This window comes from Antrostomus carolinensis, unplaced genomic scaffold, assembly GCF_000700745.2.
Source record: "Antrostomus carolinensis isolate BGI_N321 unplaced genomic scaffold, ASM70074v2 scaffold31883, whole genome shotgun sequence".
In the NCBI taxonomy this organism is placed as follows: domain Eukaryota; kingdom Metazoa; phylum Chordata; class Aves; order Caprimulgiformes; family Caprimulgidae; genus Antrostomus; species Antrostomus carolinensis.
This window is the reverse complement of record NW_010303730.1, coordinates 4,221-23,906: the sequence shown is the minus strand read 5'-3', so window position 1 is coordinate 23,906 and position 19,686 is coordinate 4,221. Positions and strand designations below refer to the sequence as shown.

At 37.3% G+C, this 19,686-nt stretch overlaps 1 protein-coding gene across 1 annotated transcript in view; it reads left to right on the top strand.

Moving 5' to 3' along the window:
- Positions 1 to 19,464, top strand: part of RAD50 (RAD50 double strand break repair protein) — a 22,282-nt gene extending 2,818 nt beyond the window's left edge. The window contains exons 7-25 of the mRNA XM_010164217.1: positions 720 to 889; positions 1,724 to 1,917; positions 2,479 to 2,685; positions 3,505 to 3,687; positions 3,891 to 4,048; positions 4,960 to 5,135; positions 6,161 to 6,398; positions 7,541 to 7,730; positions 8,623 to 8,749; positions 8,994 to 9,187; positions 9,714 to 9,824; positions 10,413 to 10,505; positions 10,587 to 10,700; positions 11,483 to 11,610; positions 12,418 to 12,642; positions 15,738 to 15,823; positions 16,237 to 16,379; positions 18,698 to 18,831; positions 19,187 to 19,464. Coding sequence (XP_010162519.1) covers positions 720 to 889; positions 1,724 to 1,917; positions 2,479 to 2,685; positions 3,505 to 3,687; positions 3,891 to 4,048; positions 4,960 to 5,135; positions 6,161 to 6,398; positions 7,541 to 7,730; positions 8,623 to 8,749; positions 8,994 to 9,187; positions 9,714 to 9,824; positions 10,413 to 10,505; positions 10,587 to 10,700; positions 11,483 to 11,610; positions 12,418 to 12,642; positions 15,738 to 15,823; positions 16,237 to 16,379; positions 18,698 to 18,831; positions 19,187 to 19,373 — 3,058 coding nt within the window. The 3' untranslated portion in view covers positions 19,374 to 19,464. The remainder of the gene's footprint in view (positions 1 to 719; positions 890 to 1,723; positions 1,918 to 2,478; positions 2,686 to 3,504; positions 3,688 to 3,890; positions 4,049 to 4,959; positions 5,136 to 6,160; positions 6,399 to 7,540; positions 7,731 to 8,622; positions 8,750 to 8,993; positions 9,188 to 9,713; positions 9,825 to 10,412; positions 10,506 to 10,586; positions 10,701 to 11,482; positions 11,611 to 12,417; positions 12,643 to 15,737; positions 15,824 to 16,236; positions 16,380 to 18,697; positions 18,832 to 19,186) is intronic.
- The last annotated feature ends 222 nt before the right edge of the window (positions 19,465 to 19,686 follow it).

Sequence of the window (19,686 nt, the reverse complement as noted above, 5' to 3'; positions counted from 1 at the left end):
GCTGAAGAACCAGTCTGTCTTTTGCTACCTGGTGAACTACGTGTCTGTTTTATTATACATCAGATGTTGGTGAAGAACATTTTCATAGCCCACGTAGCTCACTTGATATCAGATATTGCAAATACAGCTCAATAAAGCTGTATTAGCTTCTGTGTAATTTGGGTTAAATTGCTTTTTGTAACTTTTCCCTCCACCGTAGACTAGCTTGCCAGGAAGGCAAACCTGACAAAAGTTTTCTTAAAAGTGATAATTCCTGGTAACGATGCCCTGTGGTGTTTAACATGAAAATATCCACCTCTCACTGGGTGTTGATGATAGCCACCACTTGTTTAGACCAGTATGGGATGTCTCCTGACATTAATATTGTTCATTTCCCTGGAGATTTTTTTCACTTCTTAAAATAAGAAAGAATAGTCCATCTTCTGTTGTGATAGTGCCAAGGCATGTAAAACTATTTTGACAAATGGAAAGAAATTATTTAGTGGTAAAAACAGATTCATTTGTTTTATCAGCCTAAGAAATATAGATTTTCTTTTTCCAGTTTTGCTTGTAGCACACTTAATATTTTTCAGTATATGTCTTAGTATAGAAATTCTGTATGAGAGGTGTTTGTCTCATTTCTTGAATTCTGTTATGGTAAAAGCTATACTTTAAAACATTATTAATTGACTTATAAATTTAGTTAATACAGAATAAAAATAGCTTTTTGTATTTGGTGTACAGGTTTTTCAAGGAACAGATGAACAACTAAGGGATCGATACCAGAACCACCAGAGAACGGTGAAGGAGAAGGAGAAGAGATTATCAGACTGCAAGCGTGAATTAGACAGAGCAACTAAAGAATGCCAGAGATTTAACAGTGAGAAATCAGACCTACTTATTGAACGAGGTATTTTAGACTTCATCTGTAATTTGTATTTATTGTTTAATGTCATTAACAACGGAAATGGAACTGGTGATAAGAATTGAAGGGATTTGAACTGGACAAAACCCCTAAAATGTCTGTGAGTTTGGGGTCAGCTGCACAGTGTGGTTGGAGACTCCCAGGTGGACAGGTCTTGGTGTTCTTCTCCTGGAGTTTCTAAAGTGCACTTGTTGTTTTGAGGTATAATTATAACATGTAGGGTCTTTGTTCTTAAATGGACCATTCTTTATTAAAATATTCAAAATAGTTAAATTATGGTGAAGAATAGCAGTTTCCAACAGGGTTGTTTGTACTTTCTTTAGGTGATTAAAATTTCCACTAACCAGGTGTGATTGTATAAGTGTATTTTAACCAAGAAAAACACGAAAGCTGAGTGCTTGGCATTCTCAGTGTCTCAGGTCCAGGCTGGGGACTAGTCAGAGGATTTTAGGATAATATTCTTTCATCTATTGTCTACTTTTTTGATGGACTGTGGGAATTTCAGTAAAGCTGTGGTAGTTGAGACACTGAATATGTGCTTACACCCAATGTGTTTGGGCTTTGTTTATATTTATCAGAATAATATTTTTGGTGTTTTAAGAGGCTTTCTTTTGAATTTGTGATTTATTTAATTAATAAAAATGTAGTTATCTGAAATGGCAATCCCTCAAGCTTGTTTTTACTCTGGAGCTTTTTGCATTGTTTAAAAATACTTCAGTTTCAAAGACTTTCAGAAAATAGTTGCAACTGACTTTGTATCCTAAATGTATCTTCTGCCTCAGTTTTTGAGTGTTTACGTGAGGTTTTCTTTCTGTGGAGGTCGTCTTCAGCTGCAAGCAGATCGTCACCAGGAACACATCACAACGAGGGATTCGTTGATTCAGTCCTTGGCAGCACAGCTGGAATTAGATGGTTTTGAGCGAGCACCTTTTAACGAACGGCACATTGCCAGTTTTCACAGGTTGCTGAAGGAGAGGCAGGAAAGAGACGCAGAAGCTGCAAATCATTTAATGGTAAGATTTTTGTTGCTTTTGTTGTGTAGTTGGTATTGCTTATTAATGTGTCGTTGATCCAAACATGTCTGTGGTACTGGGAGGAATAATGTTGGGAGGTGGAAATGAAGTCATGTTTTTTCTTCTAAATTTCTTTATTATGGGTTTATTGGAAAAGGGAAATTAGTTTTGGAACTAGGTGTGGTCATCCAGTGATCTGAATTGCCGAAGCTATTGAACAGGCAGTTCATCACACAGGTTTTTCTCAGCAGCCCTCTCATACAGTTGGGTCACTGACAAGCTAAAAAGCCTGAGGAAGAATTACAATGGGCAACTGGTTTAAAAATAAGCAGCTTTTTGTGGAAGCCGTCTTCAAAATGGAGTTGCTCTCACAGAACACGACTGATATGATGCGTCTGCATTTTCCTATTGAAACGAAATTTTTGTCAAGTTCCAGTTATCCAAGTATTTCAATGTCTTGTATTACAGTGGTGAATATTTGCGAGCTAGTGTGAAGAAGTGTTTTTAAATGTTGTTTTCCTGTGCAAAAATGATGAGTGTGTTATTGCTGATTTCTTCCAGAGAGAATTTGAACGAAAAGAAGCGATGAAACAGAAACAGATAGATGATATAAGAGACAAGAAAACTGGATTAGAAAGAACCATTGACCTGAAATCAGACATTCAAAATAAGAAACAAGTTGAGCTGAAGAATGTAAAATATGAATTGCAGGAGTTGGAGGGGTTTTCAGACAGAATTCTGGAGTTGGATCAGGAGCTTGTCAAGACAGTAAGTTCATGTAATTGAAAAAGTTGTAGAAATTCGGAATAAAAACTTTCAGCTTTGTCATTAAAAAAAAAAAGTCAAAAAAACTTTGATGTTTATTCTATCTGCTGCATTTTTGCCCCTTTAATACCCTGTCTGTGCTTTGTCTGTTTAGATAGTGCTCCTTTGGGGGCAGGCACTGTTCACTTTCTGGTTTTGTGCAGTGCATGCATAGAATATCATAAGATTAGTCAGTCTTAAATTATTAGGCCAGAAAAATACGACCTAAAGTGCTACACTACTTACATTTTCCCAAATAACTTTGTCTGTGAGATGGTCTAGTTGGTCATAAGTGTCTTATCCGATGCAGTATTGTAAGTTGCAAGCCTTTTATGTTCCAGTTGAACAGCTGGTTATGCCTTTGTAGCCAAATATTTTATGTTTGTTAGCAGTGTATGAATTTGGTGCTTGACAGTGTCTCCTCTAGCCTCCTCACTGAGATAATTCCAAATGTGATGTAGAGGAGATGCTAAAATACAGAGAATCAAACTAAATATGAGTGAGCTTCCTGAAGCTAAATCATGTAGTTATGGCTTGTGGTAACAGCATGAGCAACTTGGGGCAGAACTACATTTCAGAGCAGTGTATCTGCTTTACTTTCCCCATCCCCACATCACAGCCTTTGTCCCTTTGCATGTATTCTTTACCAGTCCTGTGTTATTCCTGTAACAGATAATGATACTGCTGGCGGGCAGCTTAAGAGCTTTCTGCTCTTGCCTTTAGTTAGATCGTTATCGATTAGTGCAATTATTTAAATCTTCTGGGCTTTTATTTTTTATTTAGGAACATGAGCTGGAGAAAGCTGAGAGAAACAGCAACGTAGAAGCACTGGAACTGGAAGTACAAACTCTGCAAAATGAGAAAATAAACCTGGACAAAGCTCTTCGGAAGCTGGATCAAGAGATGGAGCAGTTGAATCTACATACCACGACAATTACCCAAATGGAGATGCTGAAGAAAGACAAAGTAATGTTTCTATCATCATCTCATAAGAGAGGGGCAAGAAACTAATACAGTCCCTTGAAGATTTGTGTATTTTTCCAGTGTTTATCAACAGTTATATGTAAAAATTCTGTCTGACTTCATAGAAGCCATTAACTCCCTGAACGCATCGAGTGACATAAACTTGCAGATATGAAAAAATTAATTTAAAATGCTTCATTTTCCAGGCAGACAAAGAAGAGCAGATTAGAAAAGTAAAATCGAGACATTCTGATGAACTGACATCACTGTTGGGATACTTTCCGAATAAAAACCAACTTGAAGACTGGCTTCATGATAAAAATAGACAGATTAATCAGACAAGGGATAATCTTGCTGACCTTAAGTAAGTATTAATTTAATTGATTATGTCTGCATAAGTATTTATGTAATTCTGAATTTAAATTTTGGAAAGTTTAATATGCTCAATATACTTGTTACTTTAATTCATTATTGTTTATTTCAGTATCTGCAAAATCAAAAAAAAAAGCATCCTGCAGAATTTATGGAGTGTGTAGCTGGTATAGTTTGTGCTAGTTTTTAAAATCACAACATGTGTAGTATGTCAAAGGCAGCACTAAAAGCAGAATAGCAAAATATTGTTCTGGAACAGCCTTAATTGTTTACACTAATCCCAGCTGAGTGGATGTGCTTGAGCCGGGGGGAATTGCTGCTTTTCTGACTTTCTTATAAGTCACGGAGCGGGTAGTCGCTGTATCACCAGTTCATGTGTGACTACCTCATCCTGATTTCATTAGATTATATAAACCAATTTGTTAGAAAGAGGAGGTGACAGCACACTATGCAGTGATGCACATTAAACTTCCACAAAACCGAAAAATCCAAGATTTTAATTGTAAAAAGATTGGGTAATTCAAAAGGATGACACACAAGTAGAAGGACAGTAACATTCTTTGCTGAAGAGGTTCAATAATATCTCATAAGCAGTAATTGCTGTAGGGCGAAAAAGGTTGGTACTGTATTAGTCTATAAAGTTTTGTGTGGCTTTGTCATTAGAAGGGAGTTTCTCATCATTAAGCATCTAGAAAACAAAGGGGAATTAAAATTAAACACTTTATGCTGTACTTAGATTAATAAAAAATCGACTCGATATATTTCCTGAAAAATCATTAAAGAAGAGCTGGTGAACAGCTCCGTAAAGTCAATTTCAGAGCAACTTGCCATGTTTTTGGTTTTGCTTAGACAGTTTGACATCTCTGCTTTCTTGTACTAAGAGTTCACACGTTGATGTTTCAGCAAACGACTGGCATCGGTAGAGTATCACAGAACTTACGTCAGTAATGAGCTGAAGAAGAAAGAAGCGCAGTTGTCCCTCCATGAAGCAAAACTTTTTGATGTTTGTGGAAGCCAAGATTTTGACAGTGATCTGAACAAACTGCAAGATGAAATTGAAAAAAGTTCCAAACAGCGAGGTAAATTCATATATAGCTCTACTTAGCGGCCTCCCAGTACCTGAAGGGGCTACAAGAAAGCTGGGGAGGGACTTTTCATAAGGGCAGTTAATGACAAAACAAGGGGAAATGGGTTTAAGCTGAAAGAGGGGAGGTTTAGATGAGATATTAGGAAGAAGTTCTTCACTGTGAGGGTGGTCAGACACTGGAACAGGTTGCCCAAGGAAGTTGTGGATGCCCCTCCCTGGAAGTGTTGAAGGCCAGGCTGGATGAGGCTTTGAGCAACCTGGTCTAGTGGAAGGTGTCCCTGCTGATGGCAGGGGGGTTGGAACTGGATGAGCTTTAAGGTCCCTTCCAACCCAAACCATTCTATGATTCTATGATACTTTTCCCCTGAAGTTTGTTTTAAATGTAAGCCACGGATATTGAGACAGTCTGTTGCTTATGCAGGACAAACAGCACAGAAACTGACTCGAGATAAATTATTACTGAATCTTACTATTTTTTCATTATCTTTACTGCTATTTCCATGTTACACTTAAGCAGGATCAGATGTTTTCATTCTTTCAGTCAGTTCTCTTATGACGTGTAAATGAAGGATGTACTTTGCTGTGCCTGTAGATCATGCAGACCTTCTCAAAGCTGAGGGAATGTTTGAGTGCTTGGATCTGCCCGATGTGAAGAGAACAGAACCAGCCATTTGGTGTGGGTTTGGCCCTTAGGGCTTACTTCTAACTGAAAGAAAGTAATTTCTGAAGGAAGTACTCACTTCCACTGTTAATTACTGAGGAATGAGCATGGTTTAATCAAAGAGACTTGTAGAATAATTCAAGTTGATGAGGACTTCAGGGGGTGATTTAGGGCAACTTGCTGAAAGCAGGGTCAGCGTGGCGTCCAAACCAGGTCACTTAGGGCCATTTTGGTTTCCTATCTTTGTGATTTTCTGGGTTCTAATTTTGTCTCATTTATGGTAAATACATCTCCAGTTCAGATCTGATTGTGCCCTGGTTATTCAACATCAAATCTTCTGTTTCTTTTTAAACCAGCGGTGCTTGCTGGAGCCACTGCAGTTTATTCCCAGTTCATTACACAACTGACAGAGGAGAACCAGTCGTGTTGTCCAGTTTGTCAGAGAGTTTTTCAGACAGAGGCTGAGCTGCAAGATGTCATTAGTGACCTGCAGTCCAAGCTGCGCCTTGCACCAGACAAACTGAAGTCAACAGAGTCTGAGCTTAAAAGGAAAGAGAAGAAACGTGATGAAATGATGAGTCTTAAACCACTCAGGTAAAGTACTATATTGTTCCAACTGTTTTCTTTCAAATACTTGGGTTTTTTGATTATTAAAAATTATGCAGGTATCAAGGAGGCTCTATTTTAGGGCTGGTTAATTCATTCAAAAATCTCATCATTGAGAGAAATATTTTGCTAGCATTTGTTCTCTGCTCATTTGGACTTTAATATTAAATTGTTTTATATTTTTGCTGTTTCTGATCCTTCAGGACTTCTCGTGAGAGGCAGAAAAAAGTGGTTGTGTGCTTGTTTTTCTACTGAATGTTTACACTACACAGGCACAGTTCCTCTCCTTGGTTTTTTATAATTATAATTGAAAATGGACAGGCTGGTTTTGTTGTAACTGAAATGTTTTCCTACCACGTCACCTTAAATATATTTCTTAAAAACACTGAAATGGAAGATGTGTAGACAGGAACAGAACCTGCATTAAACACTCTAATAATATCTTGATTTATATCTCCTTTAACAGTAGTTCTTGTTGCTGGCAGTTTTATATGAATTATCATGTTCTAGAAAGGTGTCTTTGGATTCCAAATGCCATTATGTTTATTTTTAAAGCTATGAAAATATTAGACAGGCTGTTTTGTTGTTGCCTCCCTTTTCTCTTCCTGTTGCCCAAGACAAATAAATAACACTAGCCCTAAAGCCTCTTTGTTATAGTGCTGGTTTTTGGGGTTTTTTTTTCTTGGCATATGAACAGCATTTAAATTAAGAGTATCCAGATTTCCTGCCAGCAGGTGAAGAGGTTCTTGTCTCAAGAAATTTTCACTGTGAGAATTCTCAGAGAATCTGGAGAGCGTGTTAGAGGGTAGCCCCTGCCTTCACAAGAGGGCACTCTTGTACAGTGGATTTAGACCTTGTTGTGAGCACTTGGCACAGTGAAGTTAAAAACCAAAACAGATTTTGTTTGCTTGTTTGTTTCATCTCACCTGTCTAAAATGAGGGAGGTATTACCTTAGCTGGGTATATAACACGAGCTTAATTGAACATGGGCAAGGTTAAGGGGGTACTATTTTGGCTAAATTTAGTCTTCCACTATTAAATTGTACCACAGATTTTGTGATCTTGAATCTTTTGAATTTATGCTGCTGTTTGTGACGAAAGAAATCCTATGGATTTGTATTTTATTTAAGGAAAACTGTAGTTGAACTCCAAGACAGAGACATACCAGACTTGAAGAACAAGATACAGAATGCAAACAGGGATTTAACAGGCCTGAAGAATGAGATAGAACAACAGGAATCGGTCTTGCAAACAGCTCTGTCTAAGGAGGAAGGTGCCAAGGCATGCTTACAGGATATAACACTGATGGAAAGGTACCAGGTATGCTTTGGGAATTTCTTGTAATATTTAAAAGGATAGTCACTTGCTAGCATTTAAATATGTAGTTATTCACTAATATGACAAAACTTTGAGGTCTTAAGACTTCTCAAGCCAAGTAAAAATACTTTAAAAGGCAGCATAACATAGGTGATCTTGGTGCTTATAACACTTCAAGTTTTAGGTAATGATTTTTTCTTTCGATGACGACAGAGTCCCTTGAGTTCTGATTCGATTCTGTGCTATATTAACAGGGAAAAGGGATATAATCCAGACCCTGAGCACAATTACAAGAGCACCAAAGTGTTTTCCAGTCCTCGTAGTCGGGCTTCTGTCATTATCATTCAGCATGTTCTCAACATCTGCTCTGTCTATTTTCTGAAGTCATCACACATGCTTCCTTGCTCTGTGCCGTCTGAATGGGTTGTAAAGGGGAGTAAATACCCTGCAATTTTTATTATTCAGGTGTAGAAAACTCTTTGAACAGACTTTGTGCCATTATTACCAACACAAAACCTTTACTCAACTGAGAACCTGGGGCCGAGGAAAGGACAGAGAGCATTTCAGGGGTGGGAGGTGGCAGCAGCTCCTGAGGCTCCAGCAGTTCTGTTGTCACGGGGACAGGTAGCACTGAGGTACCCTGGGGATGTCAAAAGCCCGTCCATCCATCTTGACTTGATTTCCTCTCACAATCAGGAATTCCAGTTTCTAGCAGCCTGTGGGCTGACCTAACCTTGCTGCTGATGATGTGACATTGCTCCAGGAGAGGAGATAAATTTGAAGGTCTTGAGTCACGTGTGCCTCAAGCTCCGAGCTGGTTCTTGTGTGCCAAAGATAAAAAATACATTGTTAAACACTAATAGTGTAATAATAATGCTTTTCCTCATCCTTTCAGACTGATATTAGGGATGTTGAACGAAAAATTGCTCAGCAGGAGGCTAAGCTGCTAGGCTTCGATTTAAGTAGAACTGTTCTACAAGTGAGCCAAGAAAAACAAGAGAAAAAACACTTGTGGGATACAGGTAAGTCATGCAAAACTGTTATTTCATTTTGATATTGAAAATAATGTCTTAAACTTGCTGCCATTAAAAATGTAAACTTCAGTTTACTTACTTCACATTCTGAAATAACTGTATTCTAATAGTTTGTTGTTTTGATTATTTGGGGTTTTACTAGCTTAACTTGGAGTTAAATTTTTGTAAGGAAGACAATAAATATTTTAATAACAGATTGACTGTTTCACTCTGTGTTTGTTTTCGTCTGCAGTTACTGGTAAAATTGAGTTAAATCAAAAATTCAAGCAAGACCAGCAAAATCAGATTCAGCAGCTGAAGAGTACAGTTAACGAGCTGAAAGCTGAGAAACTTCAGATTTCCAGCAGCATGCAGCGTCGTCGGCAGCTGGAGGAGCAAACAGTGGAACTGACCACTGAGGTTCAGTCCCTGTGCAGAGACATCAAGGTAGGAAATATTCTTAATTGTTAACTCTTGTCTTTATTTTCATGGGGAAAGCAACCAATCTTATTGTGTCTAACATTGTCTGTAATCCTAGCAAATAAGATGTATTTTTAATTGTTTGGCCTGTTCTGCTGTTGAGTCTGTAATCCTAGCAAATAAGATGTATTTTTGTTTGTCCTGTTCTGCTATTGCATGCCTTTGAGAATTTCCAGAACTTTATTAGTACATATTTTCACATCTTTTTTTTTTAAACACACACCCCCCCCAAAAGAAAGAAGAAAGTAATAGCTTCAGTTTACTTACTTTACATTCTGAAATAACTGTATTCTAATAGTCTGTTGTTTTGATTATTTGGGGTCTTAATTGTTAACTCTTATCTTTATTTTCATGGGGAAAACAACCAATCTTATTATATTTAACATTGTCTGTAATCCTGGCAAATAGGGATGACTTTGTTTAGCACTTGAAAAATTATTGATCTTTAACAGAATGAGGAAATAAAAATGGACTTTCTCCAACTACTTTTCAGGAAGCAAAAGAACAGGTATTTCCTTTGGATGCAACTTTAGAAAAACTGCAGCAGGAGAAGGTGGATCTAATGAATAAAAGGACTACAAGTCATAAGGAAACACAAGAGAAGGTTTGTCTGGTTTTGGCATAGCTGGGAGTTAGGATTATATACTTTTTTTTCCAGGCATGGATGAAAACCATGGGCCATGGTAATGAGTTTGCTTTTAGGGAACAGCAGTGACTTTAGCAAACGCTTTAGATTGGTGCAACTTTTAGGGAAGAAGAGGAACATAACCAAGTCAGAAGATGAACTCAGTTGTAATTAACCTTTGACAGTATTGTCCAAAGGCTTCTAGGGACATTTGGCAATATTGAGTGACCAATGGTATTTATTAAAAGCCCTTCCCAATAGAGCTAAGAGAAATAGCAAGGATGACTGTAACCTGGCCTTGCCAAGAGGCAAACCTGTTGTTCTCAGCTGAAGTGACCCTTTTGTGTAAGCACAAATGAGTGACTTACCATTTGCTTTGGAAAACATTTTCATTGTAATAAAGAGCATCTGGGTTTCAAAAGCTGAAGGCTTTATTGGTAAATTAAAGGGAGTTATGATAAGAAGTTGTAGTTAGACAACAGTGTTATATGGTATCTCAATTTTGATACAGAGTGTATCAGTTCTTGGACATAAGACTGCATTTAATTTGAAATCTTCTCCCTGCAGATAAATGGCATAAAAGAGAAAGTTAAGGATATAAACAAGTACGTGAAAGAAATTGAAAACTATATTCAACAGGGAAAAGACGACTATAAAAAGGTAACCTAAAAAAACTGTCAATAAAAAGTTCACATGAAAAGTACTTTCGTCTATAAATCTTACACCATTTTATTTCTTTAGCAAAAGGAGTCTGAACTTGATGAAGTAAATTCTCAGTTAGCTGCCTGTGAGAAACAGAAGGAAAAGATAAGTAAAGAGATGGAAATGATTCGGCAAGATATCGACACTCAAAAGGTAGATGCATTGTTTTACACTAAAGTACGTTTTGCATAGTGGAAATAATTCCTGGTTTTGGTTTAAGTCTGCCTAGGTCCATAGTGGTGCAAAGTTTGTCTCCTCCTGATTTACTTAATCAGTTGTTAGAATAGCTGCTATACATGCATTAGGCTGAAAAGAGTTCTGAGATTTCTATATGCAAAAGTATAAAAGTTCTTGCTAACTATCATGTTATGATATTTCCAAAAGGGTTAAGTCTGTTGGGGTAGTAGCCAGCATTTTCAAAAGTATCTTTCTGTAGAGAATACCTTCTTTCTAAGGTAAGGTACCAAACTGCAGGTACCAAAAGTTGCTGGTTACTCCACATTTTGTCATGTACTTTAAATTCTTGTGTATATATTTCAAATACTGTTTACATTCTTTATAGGAAAAATGTCTTGCCCCATTCTACCCCACCACTTACTGTCCAGCTTACAGGATTGAGATGGGGGACTTTGTTAAATCTCACCCTAAATTACTCGTCCTGTTTGAAACATTAATATTCACACATATTGTCACAGGTGAACACATATTTTTGTGTTCACCTGTGACAATAAATATTATTTCAGGTTGAAATATGAAATTGCTCATTTCCATTATACTCTATTCTAGCACAAGGTAAGTTCTCATTGTGATAATTTTCATTGTTGTCAATTATTTCATGCTTGCAGCATGTTTTAGAGTTGTGCAGAACTCATACTTTGTAGTTGAGAATCAATGTACTGAAACATTATACAACTTCTTGCTTTCTGTGGAGATAGATACAGGAGAGGTGGCTGGAGGATAATCTGACTTTGAGGAAACGAAATGAGGAGCTAAAAGAAGTTGAAGACAATATAAAACGCCTTGTGAAGGAGATGGGAGATATGAAAGTCCCCCAAATGAAAAAGTAAGAGCTCAAAATATAACAGCATGTTTTACACAAGAGTTTACTGAATATCTGAACATAATATTCACTGGGTTTTACTGGGTTTACTGGTCCACCGTTCATGTAGACCATTTCCTCCTTCAAACTCATGTTTGCATAATATCCCCACAACAGCAACATACATGACTCAGTGAAGTTCTGTAGTGCTCCTAGCTAGGAATAGGTACGTGGACATGTGCATATACACCTGTTCCAATCTCATCCATTTTTTTAACGACTTCCACTATTAAATCCACGTTTAAAAAAATCATTAATGTCTCTGGATAAGAACATTTAGTTTTCATTTTCAGTCTACTCATTAGGTCTCAGCAGTAAATTTTAAATTTATTTCAGTAGTTTAATATTAATTGCTTAGATAATAAACACTTTTGAAAAGGAATTAGCCTTATGCTGATTCTTACATGCAAACTTAACTTTCTAGAGGTTACCCAATGAATCTTATTTTGCTCAGTTTCCTAATTTAATTCCACCTATGAAATTAATTCTTTTCTATGTTTCTACATATAGCACTTCAGCATTCAAACTTGATAACTTGCTTCTCCCACTCAGAATAGTGATTTGAAGATGCTCTTAACAAACTTAAAAATATTTTTATTTTAATAATGTCTTAATTTCAGTGACATTATTACTATAATTTTAACGGTTACAGACTTTATAGTTACAATATAACGAGCTACTGACTAACATAAATTCAAAATTAGAACCCTGATTAAAAAAATTATGAAACACTAAGTACAAAAGACTTATGTATCGATTCCTGTTTCACAGTGAACAAAAACAATTAGAGGAGAAAATAGAATCTCTGAAAAGAAACCATCATGTTGCCCTCGGCCGACAACGTGGGTTTGAGGAAGAGATTGTTCGGTTTAAAAAGGAGCTTCGAGAGTCACAGTTCAAAGATGCAGAGGAGAAATACAGGGAGATGATGATTGTGATGAGAACAACAGAGCTGGTGAACAAAGATCTGGACCTTTATTACAAGGCTCTTGATAAGTAAGTATTGTTGTAAGGGGGTAATTCTCAAATGTTTTAAGCTTTATTACTATGGAAACCTTGGTGCAAAAGCAGCTTTTGCTTTCAGACTTCCAGGGGCAACTTAAAAATAATAAATTAATATAATTCTGAGAGATACATAATTACTTCTCTTTATAAAATCAAGCATTTAAATGTTAAGATAACATAACAAGGTTCACCTTTTAAAGTCAATTAATGAGAAGGTGCTACAAACTGCACAGGGTTGGTAGGATGTAGGAAAACGTTTAAGTTAATGTACATAATGCACCTACAGTAAATGCACTGATGGTAGAATAGCCATAGATAAGTTCAGTGATAATTACAATTTTATTCCCAGTTCTCTGTGGGTCCCCTTTTGAGTTTTGATTAACTCCTATTTGCATTGCAGCAATTCAAGTTGAGAGATACAATAGGGAGTGAACCCAACACATCACCCACCTGCTCTGCTAAATTCTTGCTGTGAAATAGTCCTTTGCTGTGTTGCCTGGGGTGGTCAGAGAGCATCCAGACAATAAACACATTTAACTTTGGGTTTTGTATGAAAACATGTGGAAGAGGCAGTGCAGCCACAGGCTGTTCTGCTGACCCTATTCCTCTGTAGCTTTTTTTTCTTCCCCACTTGAAGGCATTTTTAGGAAGTGTGTCTTAAGGCATTTTCTAAGTGTGTCTCCACAAATTGCTGATGGTTTTCCTTTCTTCCTGGTTTGTTGATTTTTTTTTTGGAGGGAAGCAAGGGAAAATATTACAGAATGTGCAATGGATAACTGGGAGAATGTGTTTCTTAAAAGTCTGTCTCACATGTTAGCTCAAAATAGATAAACTCCACAGTATGAGTTTAGAAAAGGTGAAATCTGGTTTTAAACCCTTCATTATTAACCTGCATCTTTGTTACATCATCTCTCGCACCACTTTCATTTCTACAGCAGTATATTTTAGCATCTTCTGCTTGTATCTTAACATTAATAAGATATGCCAGGTAGATTTCTTGTTCTCTATGATCTTCTCAGGTAAATAACTGTCTTTTCATTAAAGAGTATTACACTATAGAGGTGTTTTTTCCCCTTTTCCAGTGTAGGTTGTTTGGTGTTCACATTGTAGAAGACAAGATCAAAAGCAGCATGTCCTGGGTTTGATGAAAAGGGCTGTAAACTTTGTGTTTGTTTCTTCTTCCTCTGAAAGTTTTTTTTCTAGTCTCTGACTGACTGGCCAAAAATAACATCTCAAAATTTGTAAATAAATACAAAGTAAAACATATGACTCCCTAAAAAACTCTGTGTGCTCCGTTATGATGATGGAATTGCAATGAGCTATTGCAACTCGATGGACAATGGGGAAGGATCCTTGTTTCAGGAAATAAAACACTGGTGCTCAGTGACAGAAAGATAAATTGACTATTAGGAATAAAGAAGAGAAAGAAAGAGAAACATTTTGGCCACTGTATGAACTCCCAATACATCCAAATCTTGAATATAGTGTGGAATTTTGGTTTCCTGTGTTAAAAAGGGTCTAGTAGTGCTGGAAAAAAGGAGCACAGAAGAGCAATAATGTGTTTGAGGGTACAGCATAATGGTCGAGAGGAGAAACTAAACAGGTGAGCATTTCCCAAGTTGAAAAGACAGCCTAGAGGAACCCTGTTTTAAGCAGTTGTAATGGCAAAATAAAATTAAATCAAATTAAACACAATATTAGAATGTAAGGTAGTCCAAAATATATTTAGTGAAGATCTAAATTGTTCAGAGCATGTGTAATTCTTCCCTTTCAGCTTAAGTGGAAATGCACTCCAAGAATTTCCCTTTTAGAATTCAGAATCTTTTTGTGTGATATCAAATCATCTATTGTTTCTATTTAAGGCAAAACAGGAAATCAGTCTTGTAATTTCAAGAAAAATAGATAAGCATCACTTATTGGTAATCGTCTGAAAAATCGGTGAGACAAAATGTTAACTCCAATGGCCAGACCAACATCTTGGGTCTTCTCTGCTATCAGTTGATCTTTATTGACTGAATATTTAGTGGTTTATGATAAATATTGATGAGGAATGCATTATTTGGTTTGATTAAGTAAATAGATGAAAACACTTTCTTCTTTCTTCAGACTTAACAAATCCTAGTTAGAGTTGATACTTCAGTATTCTCCAGAACAGGTGGAAATAATTCCTGTAAGAGAGGAGGTGGGAAAAGTGTATGTAAGAGTCCATTTCAGAAGTATATTTTATTTCCACCATATTTTTTTTTTTAAAGAAGTCATTGGCATAAATTAAGCAAGCATTTTTTTTTCATTACAGAGCACTTTTTCCTTTAAAAACCAAGTTAGAAATGTAGCATCCTGTCCTTTCTTGAAAGCTTTCTTAAGGAATCATCTATTATTGAACTGAAGGCATGTTGATATATTAACTGCGGAAATTAAATTGGAAATTATTTATGGTTTATTTATGATTTTAATTATTTATTATTTATGTCATTATACTGACATCCTACGTTGCTTGGGCTGCTGAAGAGGAAGGCATCCACCTCTAAGTATAAGACCTCTTTTTCTCCAAGTTATGCTACTCTCCCCTACTGCTGCATATAACCTTTCAGTTCATGTCACCAAATACCATAACATCTGTTTGGGTAATTCTAAATTATATTCTTGATACAGAATTCTCTGCTCTGAGGAAACTTCACAGGTTTTCCTACTGAGACCCAGTTATTTGCACTGTTGGGGGACTGTGCCAATGACTAACACCACTGTTGCTTTGGAAGGCTTCAAATTCATCTCCTTGATGTCAGTCTGAAAATACACCTCACACATAAATTATAAATCTCTTTAAATGAGTCAAGTAAACTTGCTCTCCGTTGAGTGACTGACTGCAGATCTTTTCTTCTTCATTGCTCTCCTCCTTCTTCAAACTCAGCTGTTTGGAAGAGAATTATTTACACAACAGAGTGTGTAAATCTTTAGATACTTATGCATTCCAATTGAACTAGTAATTAATTACATTTTTAGTGAAAGTATTTAAGGAATGGAAGGGGAGCTTGCTGTACTCTGTGGCTGCACCTATAACAATTTGCACTTTTTAAATTGTTCTTCAGAGCAATAATGACATTTCACAGCATGAAGATGGAAGAAATCAACAAAATAATTCGTGACCTTTGGCGAAGCACCTACAGAGGACAAGGTATGTAATTTTTTGTAGTTTTGCCCATACATATCCCTTTGATATTGAGCACTGCATCCTGAAAAGTGTTGTTTCAAACTACTGAAAGTCCAGGATCTGAATAAGTCCAGCTCCATTCTAAAGGCTGCATCTGTTGGTCACCACTAAAATCTCCTTTATTACACGTTATGTAGTTATTTACAGGATAAATAGAAGTAATTTTCCCTTTTCTGTGTTTTCTGTTGAGACAGGGGAACTGCATGAGTTCATTCCTACAGTTTTGGAAAAAATAATTTCAAAGATGTATCTATGAGTGGGAGTCCTGAAGAGAATTTGTGATGGTTACTGCATATTATACCTCTCAGCTCTGTTTAGTCCCATGATATTTTTAAAGATTTTTTATAATGTTAAAACTGTCTCCTTCCCTTTTGCAGATATTGATTATATAGAAATTCGTTCTGATGCAGATGAGAATGTCTCAGCCTCTGATAAAAGAAGAAGTTACAATTATAGAGTAGTAATGATAAAGGGAGACACAGCGCTGGATATGCGAGGGAGATGCAGTGCTGGCCAAAAGGTAACAGCATTTTTTAGTACACAGCAAAGAGGATTCTGAAAACTGACTCAAGTGAATGCAAACGAGGAACTAACACGTTCTGAAGTGACCCTGAAGAACAAGTGGCTCCAGCTCTAATTTGCAGTTCTGCACTGTAGCTGGATTTTGCTGACAGTATGCAATATATGATTCTGAACTGCTGAACTCTTATTTTGGAGTGCCAAAGTGCATTGTTTCAGTTGGGGACTGGTCTGAATCCCTGCAGGAGTGAAAGGTTCGACTTCCCTCTCTCCTCAAGTTCAAATCCTCCCAGTCTGTCTCTTGCTGGTGACCACTAAGTTCCCATAGCTTTAGGTCTGTTGTCTTGCTCCCATACTTCCTTCCTGAGGGCTGGCCCTTGGTCTTTTCACAACTGCATCCACCTCTAAGCATAAGACCTCTTTTTCTCCAAGTTATGCTGCTCTCCCCTACTGCTGCATATAACCTTTCAGTTCATGTCACCAAATATCATACCATACTTCCAGGCATTGCATTTCACTCTGTCCTGTCTGTGTCAGCTACCAGCTCTGCAGTCTTGGCCATTCACCTGTCTTGGTACTTTAATAACACACACTGACCAAGTGGCCTGATGTCACACCTGCCTTTGACAGTACCAGTGATCAGAGGTTCATCATAGTTAACCACACCTTGTCCACGTGTTGGGGCTTGAGAGTTGGTGTTTCCACCTGTCTGTTGTGACAGAGCATCTGAAATATTCCTCAGCAAAAAAAACCCAGCCTTATTTGAGGTTCTTTTGCCTCCAGATGACCATCTGTACTGATTATTTTTTTTTAAAGAGCTGAGTTATGGGATAAACTATACAACTTGTAGCCATTTGACACTTGGCATGTTGGTTATGCAGTTTGGGCAACCAAAGCTACTTGCAGTACCACATTAGGAAACTCTGTTTCTTCCTTAGTTGAACCATTTCCACCAGAACAAGCCATCTTCCTAAATGCAGAGATAGTAAAAAGGGACCAAAATGCAGCCAGGGCTGGTTTTATTTCTTCCCTGCAGGAACACTTTTTGCCCACCCTTTGTGCCTGCTGCACTCCAAATAGAACACCTGGAGAGCTCTCCCTGACGCTTGAGGCTGGCTGTGCAAGGTGCCAGTGACAACCTAGCCCGAGGACACTGCAGCTGGATGAGGGATATACCTTCTCCTTCCTCCTCTGCGGTGGGAGCTGGAGCTTTCTGGCTCCCTTTCCTCTGCAGCAGCTGAAAGGGCTGTGAGGGCAACAGATGATGGTCTCTGATGTTGAGGCAGAATCACCATTATCTGAAATAACAAAACTACCCACTCCCTTCCCTCCAGAGTAGCCATTCCCACCACCTTGCCTACTCCAGCAGAGTTGTGTTGGCAACCAGGCCTTTTCCACAACCAGACAGTACAGACAGTAGTAGAAAGTGAAATCAAGGAATGGAACAAAATGACACAATATTTTTACTGTACAGTAATAGAATCTTGAAAGGGTATTTCACGAGAAGATGAATACTCTGTTGTTCCTTGAATACAAAAAATGCTGTCAAATTAATTCCCACCCGAGTGAGTGTTGATGTGTACTTGGTTTTGAAAATTCCATACTAATTTGGGGGGAAATCCAAATCTTCTTCTAAAACAGCAGTATAGGCAAAAAAAAATATGTCCTCTCCTGAAGTAGTCTAGGCTGTTACGTTCGAGTCCTATGGAAATGAGAGTGAAACTTGTTCACAGTTTCTTAGCTTATATTCTGAGAATTCTTTGATCATGAACTTTGATGCCAACTGTCGTGATAATTGGAAAGTATTTTTGGCAGCACAGTTTCCATCGAGTGTTCTGTAATTTTCACTAGTTCAGGAAATCTAATAATAATAATAATATAATTAGGCCTGTTAATACAAAGTGAACGTGTAAGGTGTTAAATCCGACTGTCTTCAGTTTTGGTAAGTAGTCAGGAGTTCAGTAACTCAAACTTAGTGCAGATTTCCACCACTGGGGTAATGCAGAGGGCAATGTCGTAGCATCTGTACCTCAGATTGGAATCCTTACTTCCAATATCTCCTGAATTTTGAGTATTTGACTTCCCTGATATTTTTTTCCAACAGCATTTTGTTAGAATGGATCAATTCAAACTCGAAGTTGCAATGTAGTTTTTCAGTAACTAATTAGTTATTGTCATTTTGTCAACTGTCAGCACATTGCTATGTAGATTGCAGTCGTGGGTTTTAATGACATTAAAAATAGTGTGTTACATGTAGTTCCTCTATAAACACTTCAGAGTGAGATTTTTATGATGTTTGGGGTTTTTTTTTCCCTTTAGGTGCTCGCTTCTCTTATTATTCGTCTTGCTCTAGCAGAAACATTCTGTCTTAACTGTGGCATATTGGCACTGGATGAGCCTACTACCAATCTTGATCGAGAAAACATTGAGTCTCTGGCACATGCCCTGGTGGAGTAAGTGATCTCTTCTTGTGTAGCTTAAAGATGAATATTTTTCACATGTTAATAGTAGCCACCAGAACTGAATTATATTTTAAGCTGCCTTATCTCTCTTGGCATCTGCAAATACACATGCAAAGCAGTAGTTTCAGGTTCTCTCTCCTTTATCTGAAAAGCAAAAAATATTTCTTAAATAATTCGGAAGGGTTTTTTTATGTGGGTAAAAAGAGTTGCTCATCTGCATTAGATGGCTTGACAGATCGTAGCATTCGTTATCAATAGCTAAATATTTCTGTACTGTGTATTTACAAGTCCTATAAAACTCGACTGTGGTTCAGATAACCCTACAGTAAATAATATCTCTTTGTAGGATAATAAAAAGCCGCTCCCAGCAGCGTAACTTTCAGCTTCTGGTGATAACTCACGATGAAGATTTTGTTGAACTTCTGGGCCGTTCTGAATACGTGGAAACGTTCTACAGGATAAAGAAGAACATCGACCAGTGCTCTGAGATCATGAAATGCAGTGTCAGCTCCCTGGGCTCCTATGTTCATTAAAATGTCAAGTAACTACGTGTTAGAGACTGGATTAGCTGCCTAATTGGATAGAGCTCAACTGAAGGCATCTGAAAATATAGTTCCTTCGTTATTATATCCTACTGAAGATGTGTAAGAATTTTAGCTAGAGTCTGAAACTAGGAGCCTTTTAAACTTTGTATCTTTCCACATATTTTTGTGCCTGCGTTTAAGAACCACCATGATTTTGAAGACTATAAATGAATACCATTAACTTTTAGATGTATTTTATGCTTTAAAAATGAAAATAAAGTTGTGATGTCCTTTGCCCGTGTCCTGGCCAGGAGATCTGATG